General features: G+C 39.8%; 1 protein-coding gene across 1 annotated transcript in view; it reads right to left on the minus strand.

The window, feature by feature from the left end:
• The window catches only part of CFAP54 (cilia and flagella associated protein 54), a 250,519-nt gene that overhangs the window by 105,818 nt on the left and 125,226 nt on the right, over nt 1–19,475 (minus strand). The window contains exons 35-37 of the mRNA XM_018553872.1: nt 16,736–16,966; nt 6,573–6,721; nt 2,227–2,408 (exon numbers count right to left, since the gene is read on the minus strand). Of these exons, the coding sequence (XP_018409374.1) occupies nt 2,227–2,408; nt 6,573–6,721; nt 16,736–16,966 (562 nt within the window). The remainder of the gene's footprint in view (nt 1–2,226; nt 2,409–6,572; nt 6,722–16,735; nt 16,967–19,475) is intronic.

A 19,475-nucleotide genomic window follows, 5' to 3' on the forward strand; every position in this document is an offset into this window, starting at 1 on the left:
GGTGAATTGTTTTCTGGGAGTTGACCAGCCTGTAGACGTGCACTGTCAGAAAAAGCTTTAAAGCACAACCATTGTGTAGCACAGCAAAGTAGGAAGCAAAGTCTATATACTGTATGTAATGAGCAAATATGACTGCCAATTATAAACAGCAACATTTTTTTAAAAACACTGACAACATTATTTTCATCACGCTAAGAACGTTCACATTTTAAATAAAAATCAAATGCCTTATTAGAAACATATTTAATGATAGAATAAGTGAATAATATCTGTTGAGATAGAACATGTATCACCATAGTGTTGGCAATCTAAAGCAAACCCCATATTTGTAAGGAAACCTGTTACAGATAATCATGGATTTACCTAAAATACACATACAGATAAGGACTTCTAATTTTCCTGATATGCAGGTTTTTTTTTCTTTTCCTTTCAGTGACTTATAGAATATTGTAACCATTAGGTCTACATAACAACCAGGCAACTAGCATTACCAGGAGTATTAACAGCCTCCATTACTTCTCTCATGACAGGTTTAAATTATTTTTACAGCTGTTGGGCAGATACGGTGGTATATTTAATGGGTTGAATGGGAGCTTTTTAATGCTACAATACAATATGAGAATGACAACATGCAAATTAGTTGAGATAATCTCCTAAAAGATATACCAGACCTAAACAGCTGTCATATGACCCTTTAAAAAAAATGGTTTAAAAAAGGCTATAATTTAAGAGTATCCTACTTTATTGCACATAAAACTGCAATGCTAATTTAAATGTACTACTATGTAAAAAAAACAAAAACCTGCTATACTAAGTAACAAATACCACTACAGCAATAAATCATATAAAATACAAGCCATCAGAAATTGTCTTTTTGGTTTACTGCTAGTATGAACATGATACTGGACAACTGACTTAACTGGGGGAAAAAAAAAGTTTTTACAGCTGGCATGTGCTACACTTGTACTTTCTCTGTTTAGTCACAAACTTACCTTTCTGCCTGCCTTTTATGACTAAGCCATCATGAAGGCATCCTTGTACAATGATTACTTATATAATAACATTTATACAGAATGCAATAATGGAGCTGCTAAAATCTCTAAATACAGTTGTGAATCTGTCTTTTTGGTTTCCTGTCTCTAGCAAAACTGTTAACATGCACATCAGTTATGTAAGTCCAGACACCCTGACAGAGTCTCTAACCCTCATGCAATATTCATACATAATGGTGACTGACAACTGCTCAGTGAAGCACAACCAAGAGAAGGGAAACATCAGTGTTGGCATCATCAGATTGCCTTTGACAGATAACACATCTAGTATCTGATGGAGTTTGTGCTGCACAAACTGCAAAACACTTAATTCCTTATTATTATTTCATTGTATTTCTTCATAAAGAGGTTACGTTCAGGAGACAGACAATTCAGAACCTTTAATAATGTGTCATGAATTTTGTAGGTGTCATTTCTATATCAGTAATTAATTATACCTTTAAGTAATTAATTATATATAAGTAATTAATTATAGAAAAAACATTCCTAAACTAGATGGCTGTAAAACCCATAAGATTTTTGTTGGGTTGGGGTAAAACGTATCACATATCTAATCATCTCTATAGTGTTTATAACTATCCTTTTTTGGCTATAGTTCTCTTTTGGGTGACAGGAGTACATTTACCAATATATTCCTGTGACCCAAAGTCAGAATATAGAGGGCTATTGCCTTATATATGCTGAAAGCGCAGTGCCGTGCCACAGCCAGAAAAGATCCCAACAATATTGTCGGGATCCACCCTGCTGCCTTATTGACAGCTGGCTCTGCCCCTCTAGAGCCAGAGCCAGCTGTGCTTGCCCCCTAACTGAGCACTGGAGGAACAGAGAGAGGGTAATGCCTTTGGGGAGTGGTGACTGACAGTCACTGCTCTCTGCAGGGAGAAGTGATGAGCCGAGTGATCAGTGGTTTGTGATTACTCAGTTCTCAAGCTATAGAGCTGGCAAGTGACAGCTGCAGTTTCACACCGAATTAAACTATTGTGAAGAGTGTATTTTACTCTCCCAGTAGTTCTATTTTAATACAGAAGAAAATATTCTGAAGCGTCCATGTCATTAAAGCAGAATAATTCTTGACCATTGTAATGCATTTGATCGTTACAGTTATCTTTTTGATTACATGGTTTAATATAATGAAGAATACTTGATTCAGAAGCAGATATTTTATGTGTCCTACCATTGCTTTTTTGAGATGATCAAAAACCTTCCCAAGATGCTCCAGAAGTATAATTGAAGACATGTTTAACTTTACTTGCTCTTTTATAGATGGGAATGATGTTTCAGTGTCATTGGTCATCTGAGTGCGAGGAGTATCCATATCACTTCGGTTTGTACTGGGCTCGGAATAGTCAGCTGAGTCTAAATAATAAGGGCAATAACGGATGATTAAGTTCTAGAACAAATGCATACATTATAAATATAATTCAAGTGAACACTGAATACAGCATATGCTTGAGGTTAACACTTTTACAGAAAATTACTACTGTAATAGTGAAGAACAGACGGATTGTGCTCAACAGATGAGATGCTCTTAGTTATATACAGTACAATAAAGGCTATGCAATATGACTAAGCATGCAATTTCTTACATCACTATTCACTCTCACCTACTGCTTTTGACAACTTTTATACAGTCATCACAATAGAGTACATTTTAACTCAAACCCATGTTTAACTAAACTTCTAAACCTAAAAGCAGCAGAAAGTAGCTGACAGCTTAGAATGTACTATTGCTGCAAAAAGTCTCACTTCACTGCCACCAAACCCCCCCCAGCAGTCTCTTTGAAGTGTCTCAAAGAGAGTCTCTTGAAGTGTTATGGTATATAATACTACCTACCCCCAGAACACAATACAGTGCCCTGTGCCTGAGCTGTCAACAAGTCCATGCAATGTCACATGGAGAATGAGTAACGTGCCTTTTCTTATGCAAATAGCGACTCTGTCAGAAAGCTTCAGGCAGCAATGACTTAGGAACTTCTGCAGCAGAATGTACGTGTTGACAGATTATGCTTTCTGCTGCTACAAGCTTTGTCATTTTTTTAACCACACAACTTTTAATAGCAGTAAAACAAGTTATGAATCGCTTATCATGCGTGCCATTTATAGGAATCTGCTCAGTCTAGAAAAAATACTTTAATTCTTCACACTTCCTAGCTGCCTGAGACAGCAAACTGGAACACTTTTTATGACCAAAATTAGAGGCACTACATACACTGCACGCTGTGGTCTGAATTGTCAAAAATGTTTAGGTCAGTATATACACTGGCATTTAACTTTTCTTTCACTGGAGCTATAGACCTAAGTTCAAACCATGAAAAATGGCCTCAGACTATTACTGCTCTTGTGAAAAACTGCAGTAAGCATTGTACATTCAGGCAGGAAGCCTTCTCCTAATCCATTCGACTACCAGAGTATGCATCACTGCCTTATCAAAATTCCTCCTCAGGACCACTAAATTGGGGATGTGCAAATTCCTGCATACCACAAATGGCCAAAGTCAAGTCAATTCAAGCTGAAAATCAAAGACCAAATCAGAAACATAAGTAAACAGCTGGTTGGATCACACCAGATTTTAACATGCATGTGTGTGATCCAACCAATCTGGTATTCTTGATGGTCTTGGGGATGTGAATGTGCATGACTGACATACACCTAAGCAAGCACCTCCAACAACTGGTTTGATGCCAAAAGTTATTTAACCAGTTGACATCCGCGGTGTTAAACCCCCTTCCCATCCAGGCCATTTTTCAGTATTCAGCGCTGCGGTACTTTGACTGACATTTATTCCGTCATGCAGCGCTGTACTGAAATGAATTTTATACCCTTTTTTGGGGACAGATAGAGAACAATGGCAATGACCGATAGTAGTCCATAGATATGAAGAATCAGCTTTATCAGTATGACAGCAAGGGCTGCCAGCTCTTCTCCTATTTGTTGGCACATACTGTATGTGATTAACAGGTTGTATAGGTAACTTAATTCAAGGTGTTGACTTAATTCAACTGATTAGACAAGATTTCCTAGCTGAGTTATTCAATTGATTTAACCCTGAAACCCCTTTTTCAAATACAATTGTTTGAAAAAGTGTTGGACCCTTTCCTGATCTTTCATTGTTTTGCACGTTTGTCACACTTTAATGTTTCAGATCATCAAACAAATGTAAATATTAGTCAAAGATAACACAAGTAAACACAGCATGCAGTTTTTAAAGGAAGGTTTTTATTACTAGTAAGGGAAAACAAAATCCAAACTTACATAGCCCTGTATGAAAAAGTGTTTGCCCCCCTGTTGATTTACTTTTTGAGCACCGCAGTGCACAGATGTAAATCAACTGTCTGTTGTAGTGTGCTACCATGAAAAAAACAGTATAGGTCCATTTTTTTGTGTACTGTTTTTAAGTGTTTTCTATGTTATTGTGCAGCCCTTTGGACATGTCAGGGGTTTCTGCATGTTGAGGTCCTCTATATCCTTGGTTCTCAACTGGTGGGTCGTGACCCAAAAGTGGGTCGCGACCCTGTGTTCAGTGGGTCCCCGTGTGCCTTCCACTTTTCCATGTGAGAGGCTCCTGCGCCAAGCAGCCATTCAAAATATGCTGTCCGGCGCCGAGTGTCAGCTTGAGGTAGGGTGGGCTCCATCCATATATGCATTGCTTACAGCTCCCTCGTATGTCCTGTAGAGGTGCCTGGACCAGTGTGATGTAACATACTGGCTTTCAACACCTCTACAGGGTGTGCAAGGAAGCTGTACAAGCAATGCACATATGGATGGAGCTGCATCACAGTACAGCAGCCCACACCAGACCCCAGGCTAAGGATCCATCCAGTTCTCATAAGGTAGGGAGACTCTATTTTTTTCTCTTTGGAGTGTGTATGTGTGTGTGTGAGATTGTGTCTGTGGTTGTGTGTTTTTGAGGGCCAATTCAAACTAGTACAGTGCGTTAATCACACAGTCCCATGCGATTAACGCACTGTTCTTTGCAATCGCACCTACCACGCATTTTGGTGTGAGAAGTGCATTGCATTGCCATTCATTTGGCACCCGAAAATGCACCTCTCACCCACAGTTCTATTGCCCGGATCGAAATGCGCAGTATCACAATGCCGTGCATTCCATTGCAGTGCAACTTGGGTCACGACTTAATGACCTAGGACAAATGTGGGTCCTGAGGTTACACGGGTTGAGAACCACTGCTCTATATTCATGAAGCTGAACACACCACTGCACTAGACTGCAGTAAGTGAGGAAGTGTCATTCACACTTTACTCTGAGATTCACCTCAAACTCATTGCCTAATTTAGGTATATGGTAAAAGCTGTTTGCTAACTTTGATTACCTGGCTACCGGACTGGGTTGGGTTTGTTCTATCTGCCTTCTGACCTTCAGCTTACCTGACCACGCATCCTGTCTTCTGATTCTGTTACCCTGATCTGATATTACCTACCGTTGCCCCAGAAGATGGACTAGTATCCTTCATGCCTGCGCGTATTTGCTGCTGCTAACTTTTGGCAAGCCTCTACCAGCACTGCACTTAAACCAGTCAAGCTTGTATCAGCAATTACAAGTGGAGCTTCTACCTGGAGATCATTAGCATCATACAGTGGTGCGGTGAACTTGCATCTCTCTCTCCCTGGTGGCACGGCAGATTCAATTTTGTTTTAATAAAAAGAGGAAGGTTTAGAACCTGTCAGATTTGACTGCTGCTTGTGTGGTCATTAAGGAGATATGCTTTCACTTCCTGTCCAGGAGATGAGTGTCAGGCAGAAAAGAAACCAGACAAAAACCATTTCCTCACCTGTAACCAGCATTTAAAACGTGACAGAAGTTCACAAAACACCAAAAAGGTTTTGGCTGCCATTGGGCTTTTAAGTTGAAGTTTGGTGATTTATCACTTGTGTAATGATCTCTATATTGTTTACTTTAGTGTTTTCTTCCTTAATGCTTCAGGATTCTTCTCTAAAGAGCCATATGGTTAATGTCAGGCAGGCATTTCGAACGCTGTCTCTGACATATAACACTGTTACATATTTCAGTGATAATATGTATTAAGTCACATCTCTTAGTAGTAAAATGCTTCTGTAGTGTTGTGAAACCTTCTTTTTTTGGTGGAGATATAAAAATCTGGCAAAAAAAGGGTTGGTCTGATATCAGCCTTCAATGGAGGCAAAGTACATTTACATACTAAGGGACACGTTAGCACATTACCTAAAGTAATCAACTGACAAATGGCTTTCATTTATTACATCAGAATCATCGGCAATGTATTAATAAAAGTCATCTGTCAACCGCCTACAAATTGTGGGTTGTCGGAAGACTCAGCTCTGTTTAAGTGATTTTAGCAGCAGCACATGGTGAAAAGCATGTCTTTTTCAAAATGCTCACTGCACGGTCGCTTAAAAGTGAAGCTATTACACAGCCAATTTGCAATTCAATGGAGGCATTTTGAGAATGCAATTACAATTGTAATTAAATGCAAAAACACAGAATAATATTGGATATTGTGGTTGAATTTTATAAAGTGTTTACCCGTTAGCTTGGCATCTGGTGGAAGATCTAGTTTAAGTGAGGGATGAAGGTGACCTGGGCTAGACACTTGCTCATCCGCAGCTTTTGTTTCAGTTGCCATGACGACAGTGCCAGCATGATGCAAAGTGAATAATTCAGGATCTAGAAGTCTATAGCTGCACAAACACAGAAAAACACATGTAAGGAACCAAAACAAATGTTAATTCCGAGCAATTAATTCAGTCACAACAACTTAAAAACAGACACTTTTCCACTTAACTAACAACTTAAAACCAGGCAGCAGGTAGAATTGAACTGGGCTACGAAAAAATCAGTTATTTTAAAGCAACATTCTAAAAATACTCATTGCTTACCCTAAATGTTTAATACAATCTTTGGAGACACTTTCAGAATCTGGAAGCTTTAGCATGGAAGCAGGCTGCTCTGTCTCAGTCTAGCTGCAGTTGTTACAGCATGACATTGGCATTGTTTTAGAATCAGTGTTATTTTGGGCATGCTTTTCGATTTCCTGCTTGCTAAAACAGCCTTCCCCTGTGTGTCCATGCATTGGGTTTCCCTTGCAAGAGAAGTAACAAGCAAATGCAGACTAAATTCTCAGATGGAATGATTTTCCCTGCTAGGCTGTGATATTTACTTTCTTCTGTTCTATCATCTTCAAAAGTAACATGACTGAACAACTGAAGTTTGAAATGTAAAATATTTTGTGTAAATTATAGTGAATATATTATATATATATATATACACAGTCACACAATGGCCAAGGTAAATGGGTTTATGAGAAAATTTGGCTCCAATAGAAGTCCGGTATCTGAACTGAAAATCCAGCTGTATAAAGGCTGCATCTGGCAGTTTATGAGGGCATAATATATCTGCTTCCATTGTCCCCTGCGCAATTCAGAGGCCCTGGCTCTGGTGCCAAATGGCCAGATCTTTCAGGATTGGAAATAAACCTTATGGCAAACAGAGTTAAAAATCCAGCTGCTGTGCTCTGTGTTTCTCTTGTTTGTTTTTTGCTGTAAAGTCAAACCACTCCTGAAGCCGACTTTAACATAAAAAGGACAGTCTTTATTCACTCAAAAGGTGAACAAGCCAAGAACTTCACAAAATAATTCAACTTTCTGCAGCATAAATTAAGCACAACAGTTCATTGGACTCTCATCAAGACAAGACAACTCTCCCTGAGCTCTGGGCTGGCTTCCCAAGGAGGCTGCTCTCAGCCACCTGATCAGCCCAAGCTGGTCATTGGTAACACCTGGCCCCAGGACTGGAGATCCCATCCCACTATAGTCCGGAAAAACATGGAAAAACAAAACTCAGCTAAGACCCTGGTCTATTTCCATCTGTCCGCTCTCTCTAACCTATAACGCAAAAAAATAATCATCCTGCTTACACCGATTTAACAAAGGCTCCGGCTCTGGTCTCCGAGGTACATCTGAGAGTTAGCAGTGGGGCAGGCAGTGCTACTGACTGGATGCCTACACCTGAGCAGTCAAATCGATGGATCTTCCACTGCATAGATCCCATACTATGCTACACTAGAATGCTAGAACCATAGCCAGAGAAGCGTTTTTGCTGAATGGGTTGAGATAGAGGAGGATAAAATATGGTTTAGGGTCCACTTTAAAAACAAAGAATGTTATTAAATTAAATACCACACCTTAAAACATAGAACTACCTCCATTATCAATAAAAAAAAACAGCATATATAATTTGGAAATGCTAGGTTTTTTAATATAGATTCCAATCTTATAAAGACCTGCTTGGAGCTCATCTTGAACTATAAAGTGGTCCAAAGAGCCCCTTATAAGTCCAGTGTAGGAGAAGAAAACTATTTATCATTTAATTGAAAGAAGTAAAGGAAAGAATTGTTTAAACCAAAAAAAAAACACAGCAGTTTAGAAACTTCCATGTCTTTTTGGATCACTTTTTTTTCACAAAAAAAAAATCAAATAAGAATTTCATGGCTGAAAACCATAGTGTGGTGAAGCAAACTTTTGCCAAAGTCTGTTAAAATGAAATTGCTTTCTTTCACTGAAGCTTGATGCCTCATAGTCAGACATTTTTTGATACATTTTATTATTGTTCTAACCCATGTAAAAGTTCAAACTGAAATAAATACACTAGATTTGGTCCCACCTGCTTCAACTTGTCCAGATACAACCCTTTTATATAATGTATTTATTTTTTTAAACCAAAAGAGGTTGCCATTTTCCTATAACCAAAGTACATGGTCCCTATTAGAATAAATGATGGTGTTTCTAATAACAATGGCCCCCCCATTAAAACAAAATTGATAATGAGACTCGATTTAAAGCCAAACTCCAGAAAAAATTATAATGTACATGCCGCACTGGGTGTGTCAAATATCATTAAAAAGATGTATGATATGTGTGGAGGGCTGCTACAAAGCATAAAAATCTTATGTTTACGGTGTAAAATGAAACATGGTCACATCATCAAACCTCCAACACCAACCTGCCTCCCCACTTACCTAAATTGCGGTGTTCTCCCTGTGGACTGCTGTCACTCTTTGAATTTGGCATGGCTGTGTGTGGTTCTGCCCAGACAGCCACATCATCCATTCACAGGATCTGTGAATGGAGAGACTACAAATCCCATCTGGCACCATGGCAGAGGGACTCTTAGTTCTCACTGGAGTCCCTCCATACTTCTTCCTACTGTTCCTTAACTGAAAGTCGGTTGCACCAGCAATCCAATGATAATGGTTCCCATGCTTTGCAGGCTCCCATGCAAAAAAATTATATTAATGTGTATACATGTATTGAACTATGTCTTTACATTACAAAACAGGTTATGTAGGAAATATATATATATATAAATGGGTAAGCCGTAAAAATGCAGTATTGCAGTGTGCAATGATACCTTTTTTATTGGACTAACAAAATATATATTTTTGTCTTTTTTGACATCATATATATATATATATTACAAAAGTGTTTTCCTTTAAGTCACATTGCAATGTTCTATGACAGTAAAGCATGAAAACTTCTAAGGGTAGAACACTTTAATAGCCACTGTATATGCACCAGTGTGGCTCTTGCACAGGTACATCTTCCATCCAGTCCATAGTTTCTCAACCTTTTTTTACCCTGTAAAAGTATGCAAATTCTCGAGGCACCTCAGTCTAAAATGCAAAAACTGTAAATGTAAAAAACGGCATGTGGTACCTCAAAAATCCATACCCAACCCTTACACAAGATATGGGTCTGGTGTGGATAGGAGACCCCAAGCAAAAACAGAAAAAGTGGGATTCCCCCTTTACGTCAGAGTCCTCCTTCACATCAGGAGACTTGTTCACATAAGGCTGACTGGTGAGTGTACTGGGAGACTTTTTGCTGTTGTATTGTTTAAAGCCCTTCCATGTGCACCTTGCTCTAAAGCTGGTTATGAGTTGATGAGTGCATTTGCCATTCGTTTTGCTTGTTTAATTGGGTGCAGTGACACACTGGGGGTCTCAGCTGCTGTTGTGATGTGAAGGGTCCCTGGTGTGTCCCTGTGCCTTTAAGGAGGTTGGGCTGCCTCCTGGCGAACCTGCACCCAATTGATCTTTTGCTACATATGCTCCAAGATGGAGACTCTCATAGGTTAGAGTTAGGACCGCACTATACAGAGGGGTCTTGACGAGGCAATGCAGCTTTCACGTATTCGGCAGAATACGTGTATCTAAAACCTCTGATTTAACCTTAGCGGTTAGACAGGTTTTTTTTGCAGGCTGGCTGGTGGGTGTGCTTCCATGTGCACCTTGCTTTAAAGCCGGTTATGAGTTGAGTGCATTTGTCATTCGTTTTGCTTGTTCACATGAGAGGCATAACTTTGTGTGAACATTTTGAGGCACCCCTTAAGAAGCCAGAAGGCACCCCAGGATGCCATGGCACCCTGGCTGACAAAAGGCCAATCCAGGCCATTTAAAATCTTATCCCATATCTAGCTGTGAAAGTGAGGGAGAGCCAACAAAAAAAAGACCTTTGTGTGTGTACTTTGAGGACATACTTCACATCTATGGTACGATGAAGGTTTATCAATTTAAGTTATGTTGCCTTTTTTTTTTTTTTTTTTTAATATCAGCCTTTGTGAATAATCAACATATCCCTCTTTTAGAGCTTTCTCATTTACATTATGACAAACACCTTGGGGAGAATGCTCTTGTCAAGTGAAACCTTCTCTGGCTTTTTTTGATTTCTCATAAAAAGTAGATCAATAGCTAGAGCTCTCGTAACAAATGTAATAGCAACTAGAAAAATTTCAATCTGACCAAAGTAATTGGTTTAAAAGCGGGTTGTGAAGATTCATACAGAGATCCCCGGAGAGATGGGGAAAACAAGAAGGCCATTTTCTAATAAATGTCCTAATAATAGTGGTTAAACCTGTGTGCAAATCTGCTTTCTGTGGGTTGCATTTATTGGATGTGTCAGACAAAATAGTGTATTTTTTAACTGCATGTGGCATTGAGAGAAAAAACACACAGAAGTTATGTTCTACAGGCTAAAACCTAAAATAAAATCTGTAAAATGAAAGTATTACGTTATGCTGCAGCACTGTATAGTTGGATTTTGATAATTGTATCTGGCATGTAAAAACTTTCCCTTGTCATGCAAATAATCAGCAATGCATTTGTGAATAGTTACACTAATGAATAGTTGCAATTGGGAATAGTTCCAATATTGGTCCTCAAACCAAGTTATTGACAGGGCTATTCACTAAAGGGTGAATAGTTTGGAGAAGGCAGGAGAAGTCCTGCCAATCTAGGCCAAAATAGCTGATTTGGAAAAATTCTCCAATTCAGCTCACTTTCCAGTTCAGCTATGTTATCCTATCCTCACTTCTCCTGCCTTCTCCAAACTCTTCACTCTTTTGTGAATAACCCTGTAAATGTCTCTAAAGCGTCCATAAAACCATGAACAAAAATGCATCATACCAGGATTATCATTGATCAACAGCAGGCTTCAGAACAACAAGGTAGCAGTAGACAAAGTAAATTTAGGTACTGGCAGGTGCGTAGCAGAACAAAGTGCATGAGAACACTCAAAGCTGTCAAGTGTACAAGAACTGTGTCAGGGAGAGCTTGCCGTTGGATACAAGAAACAAAGGGCTTACAACTTTAGGATGGACTGGTCCTTTAGATAATGTTATGATGCAAGCAGGGCATGTTTTTAAGTACATGCCAACATATCTATCATATGGTATTAATTCACTGTCAAAAGGACAGCTGTAAAATGATGATGTTTTACCCTTATGTGTGTAATAAAGTGTCAAGCACTAAACTAGGTGTGACCCTTTAGAGCAAATCAAACATCTATGACACCTTCAGGTACATTCTTCATAGCAAAAATGTTTGGAATAATCTGCTCTGTAGCAGCAAAGACTATGTTCTGACTAATCTGAAAATCAATGCCTAATATCTGTTTGACATGTTGTTGTATGTAGATGGAGATGTAAGCAGGAAAAGACTTTTCTAAAAAAAAAAAAAACTATTTGCATCATTCTTTGTAAATGTAAATCTTAAATGACAGAGTAAAATGTTTTGCTTTTTAAGACTGAAGCCATTACACATCACATTCGGCTCATATTCCCAATTTTGAAATTAGAGAAGATTAAAAACAAAAAAATGAACATTTTCATAATATGAGTGATGAGTCTTGGTTGTGCTCAATTTATTATGAATTGTTCACCACTGCATCATCACCTGCTTTATAGCATGTAGCCAGGGTGCCAATGGTCAAATGGTACTAGTGGGAATAATAATGTGCCAATATTCTATGTACAAAAACCAATAATGTGTGTTACATTTGTAAGGCTCAATGTATTGGAGAGTGCTAGTTTCTGATTTGCATACTGAGCTAAAGGCTCTGTTTGTCACTTTGCCAGGGTCTTCTTAATTTCATACAGATGATTAAAAGATTTACATATAAATGAACATTAACAGTTTGATCTCTACCCCATGAGTATTAATTAAAATTAAATCTTATTAAATAACAAGAAAAATGTAAACTTAAGTTAGGATTTTATTTTAGACTCTGAAAGATGTTGTGGTTATAGTTCCAAATAACTTACCTTTTTAGTTTAACACTACTCCTGGATTTCCTGGTCAGATTTTCACCTTCAATTAAATCTATATCATATTATATATTAGCCTGCTCTATTATATATATTTTTAAAATAGAAAGAAGAAGGGTTAGCAATTCTCTCCAATTTATTTGCTGTCTGTGTCCCCATTGGCAAGATCCCCCTCCCCCATTTCCAGTCCTGGAGAAAGTGATGAGAAGGTTTCCGCATTACTGTACTCCATGGTTGTCCACAATTTCCGTCTGGAGATCTACTTTTCAAATGACGAGCTCAATGAGATCCACCAGCGAAAAAACACCTTTATTTAGAAAACAAGCACATTAAAATTGCTACTGGGACTACTGCCTCTCTCTCTCTCCGCTGTCTCTCTCTGGTTCGGTTCACACCACAAAGTCTACATTTCAGAGCGTTTGGCCTCTGGAACGCAACCAGGCCAACTCCCTGCGTTCAGGGGTGGGTGGAGGTATGGCGGTGCATTTAAGTCAATGGCACCACAGCCACGCCCCCCGCAGTGCGATCGCCTGCACCCAGAACGTAGGCACTATTTTTCCAGATCACACTGGACCGGAACACAGGCACTAATATGCCTGTGTTGCAGGTGCAGGCAATCGCACTGCGGGTGGGGGGCATGGCTGCGGTGCCATTGACTTCAATGCACCACCACGCCCCCTCCAGCCCCTAAAAGCAGGGAGCCGGCCGGTTTGCATTCCTGTGCGTTCCAGAGGCCAAACACCCTGGAACGCAGACTTCGTGGTGTGAACCGGCCCCTCTCTCTTGGCTGTTTCTTCTCTCTCTCGCGTCTCTCTCTCTGCGGTCTCTTCTCTCTCTGCTGTCTCTCTGCTCTCTTCTGGCTGTCTTTTCTTACCTGCAATGCCGCAGCTTCCCGGGTCTCCTCTCAGGTGCCTTGTCCTGTCCTCCCTCGGTGGTCATGTGGCCGAATGTGCAGACTGGGAGAGGTGTCCCGTTCCTTCCCGCCTGCAGCGCCTGACGAATTCAGCCGCACAAGCACTACGGGATGACATGACACAGGTCAGTGAGCCGATCGCGATCTACCAGTGTTCACTTTGTGATCGACTGGTTGCGATTGACCTAATGGGCACCCCTGCTGTACTCTATTATAAAAGTGTTTTTTTGCTTTTGTTTGTTTCCCGCAACTTTCTGCCTTGACAACAATGTGAAGAGGACAGTAAATGAGAAGAAATCTCCCCACTAGCACCACAGACGGAACACAAGTAAGTTTTAAATCGATAGCCAACACAAGGCTATATTATGCATGGCTGTAGCTAGATGCCTCTATTATGTCTATTATGTAAAGGCAACATGCCATTTATTCCTTATAAAACCTCTAACACAAACCGATGTCTCACACAGTATAAAGAAATCTAAAATCTATCTGTGAAAACTACACCATGCTGATACACAAGGAGAAAAAAGATAAAAATATACAGTATGTTAGGGTCAAGAGTGTGGAAGTTATTGCTTTAGCTATTGTTGCGCCAGTGATGTTAAAAAGAATGAGTCATTATTTTGCTTATGTAAGTATATACCAACCAACTGTTTTTACTGTCTTTATAGCCAAATCCAAACTGATCAAACATATTAAAAGTAGAACTAAGGTCTCCCATTCAAAAAATATTATGTACAGCGCTTTACTATACCTCATACCACTCTCATGTAGGCTGTACCTACTTGCACGACAGTGGGATAAAAAAAATCATCCAAAGGACATGGCTATCTGCATTTTCACTGCTGATTCGCAATCCTTTAGCTAGTCAACCAGCACCTGGCCACACCTAGTCCTGAACACTGCTTTCTAGATTAATAGCACTGCGCCTGTTAATGAGACCCTCCCACTGTGACCTGCAGTGTCTGGTGTGTGAGACACAAATTAAAGGAGGATTTGGTTCAGTCAGAGATGTGTTTTATCTACATTATAAGGCTTGTGCATCATATAGTAAGTAGAATTTGGTAATTATTTAGACTGTCATGCAGGAGCCTTTATTTGCACTTTAAATGTCCCTAAAACCAATTTTACGGCTATACACAAATTATTAGCACCAGCTCTTTCCCCACAAACACGCATATACTTATATTTCTAGGTTACAATAACTTGGCTATTACTTTAAGTCAACAGAACTTAGTTCTTGATTTTAAACAGAATGTGCAAAATCTACATAAAAACAGAATGCAATGATTTGCAAATCTCATAAACCCATATTTAATCTCAAATCTCATAACCCTTTCCCAAAACAACTGAAGGGGCAGCTTGACTGGTCGCTGGGGGAGTTGTTGCCTTACAGGAAGTCATGACAAAAACTAAAATTACAAATTCCCATAGTCTTCAGAATATCATGTTATCACTCTTAGGACCGATTCACACTTCAACAGTACATTGTGGGAATGTGCATTTTAAGTGTGTTAGCGAATTGCAGTGCCATTAACTGTTATTGGCACCCCAAAGCATTATCTCAACACACCTTCGTTGCACATACGTTGCAAGTGCTTTGGAAAAGAAAGTGCATCATCGTTATTTTGTCTGTCTTCATGTGTTCTATTGAATGGGCTGCCTTAAATGTACCACACATTAATGTAGCCCTACCATTGTTAAGAGTTTCCCTGTATGCCATTGGGCATTTAGCTGTTGTTTAGCAACATTTGGTCATATATTTTAGAGGCCTGTCTATGTCTACTCATGACATGTCATGTCATAACAGCATGTACATGTGTAGATTACAAAAGTGTTGTTTTTTTGTAATATGTAACATATTTTGTAATATGTACATATTTTGTAATATGTGACATCAAAGTGTTGTTTGAGCGTTGGCTATCGAACACCTCAAGCTATCAGATGAAACCTATTTAACGTTCTACTCACGTTCTTTCTCTTTTGATCCGCCTGAAATACTCAACAAATAGAAACTTATGCATGGGTTTTTCCATGTCACCATGTGACCGTACTTAAGAGATTGACCATTCAAGTGCCAAATTCTGCATTGTGGAAAAGCAGAGTATCATGTTTCCCCAAACAAAGAAGTATTGGATATTTCTCAGATGGGCCAATTGTGGATTGGATTTGTAGATTGGAGTAGTGGGTGAGCAAGTAAAAATTAAGTACATACTGCTTTGGCTCCAAAGAGTATATGTTGCTTTGCCTATGTATATGTCCAGCCAAAACGTTTTGTAGTTTTGGATAGAGTGTGGAAGGATTAAAGCCACTGTTGAGTTATTACTGCTTGTTATTACTTCTTGTCCTAGTGACAATTGTTTCACCTGACAGGAAGTTGGTGAAAGTCACCAAAAGCAACACACAAAGAAATAAAAATGCTTAACTGTATTAAAGCATCAGTAGCCTAGAACCCCTTCCAGTTCCTTATTGCTGTTTGTGCCCTGCCGCAATTTTCCCTCACTTCTTGTGTAGTAAAACTAATGTCACTAAGACAGAAAGTAAGCCCTGGGGAGCAGTAAAACTCAACAGGGGTTCTAATCTAATAGGAGGAGGAAGGAGAGAGATTAGCTCATTAGTCTCCTGCTTCTCCTTTCACTGTCCAGTGACAGCTTTGGGGAGGGCAAGACTATGAATGTTACTTAACTGCAGCAGAGAAAAGAAAGATCTCCTTCCCTGCCAGACAGGGTTTGACAGCTCCCTTATATGTATTTCATCTGTCTATTTAGCTGTTTGCCTTAGGCTCTAAAAGCAGGCAAGGCATAAAGTTGTAACCAACAAATGCAAAAGCTGCATATAAAGCTGTGAAAAGACTAATGACTTAGCCTCTGCAGCTGTGTTAAGAAGAAACACTACAACATAACAAAATTACAAAGTTTGTGACTGCATGCCCATTAACAGACTGCAACAAAGAGAAAAAGAAAAGGTCACGCAGTGGACAATTTGTCCTTTCTGCATTAGAAGGACTAACAAGACAAGATAATATTTAAGTTTGTAAACTTTAGGCTAGGGTCTGCCATGTCTCTTCATTACCTGCGGATCTAACAGTAATTGTTTGCTTCTTGCTCATAAAGTGAAAGCGTACTAATGAAATACATTCATTGTAATGCAGCTCACGTGTTGTGCTATTCCTTACCTGTTAATGCTTTGGGTACACACCAGTTCTTCACTGCACAGCTGACTAAGCTTTTTCTTAAACAAGCTGAAGTGAGTTAGTGCCAGGATTAGATTCATTTGAGCTCTCCATGGCATTTCTTCTATGCTGGCTTGTATAAGTCTCCTACGTTTTATATATCTACCAACAATATGTGTCAGCAGTACGGTCAAGGTTGTACAAGCTTTTTTTTCAAGTTCTTCTTCTGAAAGTCTAAAACAAAAGAAGAAAAAAATAGGTTTACTAGAGTATAGATTCGCAAAGTAAAATGCTGAACATAGCAAATATTAAAGCATAGTGTTTGTTGTTTTTTTTGTAAAGAGGGATTGCATTATATTGTGTTTCTTTCACAATAACCATTTGGGTGTTCTTGCTTTATACTGTAATTTTGGGGGCTAGGCTCAACTATCACATTAACTATGCAATTATCATAACACATGGGGGAAAAAAAGTTTATTTAAAATCTAAAAAAATAATCATTAAAGCTCTCCATTACATCCACCTTTCTCCATGTAATTTCTCTTACAAAATTAATATTTTTTAGTCTGCAAGTAAAATTAGTATTTTTCAGTCTGCAAGCTAGTCGGACGAAAAGGGACGGGTTAGTGGCCTTGTTGTACAACAAAAATCTCAAGATGAAAACTGCACATGCTCCAATGAAAACCTGTTCTTACCATCAATGAAAATCAGCCACTTAGTGGTGCTAATGAACGTTAATTGCACATTGGTATGTGCATGATGGGCTAGTTGAACAAAAATTGAACGAGGGTGAGATGTCTGGACAAAAAAAGTTGTACAATGGTTGTAAGGTGTATGGCCACCTTTAGACTTCTTCTCTGCTGGACTACTCCTCTTAGTCTCATCTCCATAACTCCTCCTTGCTTCTTAGCATTCATTCCCCTCCAATACTGCAAGGTGGATGCTATCACCATTGTTAGCCAGAAAAGCCTCTTCTGTGCACCTCACTGATCCTGCTTTTACATTGTTACTAAGTGCCTGGCTTCTCTTGCTCTGCGGATATTAACCAGGTCCATCATAGTTTACTAATAACTATGTATTGCAAGGACCTGCCAGAGTGAATATAAATTGGCAGGATTGTTTAGTGTTGAATCAGTTTTTATTAAGTTTCATAAAAGAAGATTCAGACAATGCACATAATGGCTCAAACATTAAATCACAGTGTTGGGATACAATATGAGGGAGGGAAACTCTCATTGGCACAGCGTTGACATCGTTCACATGTCAGAAGCGGTTTGCTCAATGTCATCTAGTCTGGAGCTTAAGTCCCTCTTTAAGGTTGACATCTCTTTTTTATAAGTAGATTCCATGCGTGCAAAGCAGGACTCAATATCCCTCATAGTGGGTAAGGCCTTAATATAGGTCTCCATATCCCACCCCTCCTGGGAGCTTAGGGAGGTCTGTGACAGGCACCTGGATCGATGCTGGGGACCTTCAGGGCTGTGGGGCAGGCAATCCCCTTGAGGCTGGCTCACCTGCTCCCTGTCAGGAGAATCGGCGTGTGCCGAGGAGAGCTCCGGCGGCGCCATCTTGGTCGCATGTGAGGAGGCAGCCTTGGAGGCCGCGGGTGCCGCTGTGCTGAAAAAACGGGCCAACTCCCTCGGCGTGGGGCCCGTTTTATGCTGCTTCTTCCCCTTCTTCCTCCGGTCACTCATGGTCGGCGAAGGGGAGAGCGGATGGCTGCTGTCTGCCTGTGTTCAGTGCCCTGTGAGCGGGAGACGAGCTAAAGCACGTCTTACCGCTCCATGCGCCTGGCCACGCCCCCCCTGGCAGGATTGTTTAGATGGGCCCTGCACTGCACTGCACTGCATACATATTGGTACATTTAAAGAATAAGTGCACTTTCAGGGAAGGTGCGCTTATTTGTTCTGCCCCCCTCCCTTGACTTTACGGATATCATTCTCCCTCTCTGCTGATGCATGCTTAACAAGATCTGGTGCCCGGGTCCTCCCGTGTTTGTTTCCATCCCGAGATCTGGCTTAGCTGAGTATGTTTAGATCCTGTGCTGAAGTCCTGTTATTGCTGGCCTGGTATGTAAGCAAATGCGGGAGGTCCTGGTCTCTCTAAGCGTACATCAGCAGATGAGCAGGGTGGCCTCTGTGAGATCTCAGAGTAACTCCCCCTTCACATTCCGTGAACGCATGCAAAACATGTGCATTGACACACGTTAACAGAACGCATCAAAATGTGCAACAAGCTTGCGGTGCACAGAAAAGTATTTTCTGGCTAGAAAAGGTAATAGCAGCAACCTTGCAGTGCTTTATCTAAGACAACGGTTTAAATGCATTTAAAAGCTTAAAGTTTAAAGATGGTATCAATATTAAAAATCATATGAGCATCGAAATTTCACAGATCATAATCATCACTTATGAAAAATCCCAAAACATGAAAGCAAATGATACCAAGTGAAGGTCAGGTACTTACACCAGTTCCTTTTAAAAATGCACAATGTGTTTCAATCAACACATACCCGTAAAATTGGTTCTTTTTGCCAACTTTAAGTTTATCAGTAATTAAGGCTACAATCATCTCGTAATAAGCTTATTTGCACACTACAGTAGTCACAATAGTTTAAGATACCTCTAGACCAGTAAAACATGGAAATGCTCTGTGCAGACTTAGGGTGAGAAAGATTGTGCGTCTATAGGCTCTATTGAGGTAAATCCCGGCACTGTTTTTTTTAAGTAGATTATGAAAAAAGGGG

The sequence above is a fragment of the Nanorana parkeri genome, unplaced genomic scaffold (assembly GCF_000935625.1).
Source record: "Nanorana parkeri isolate BGI_ZX_2015 unplaced genomic scaffold, ASM93562v1 scaffold132, whole genome shotgun sequence".
Lineage (NCBI taxonomy): Eukaryota > Metazoa > Chordata > Amphibia > Anura > Dicroglossidae > Nanorana > Nanorana parkeri.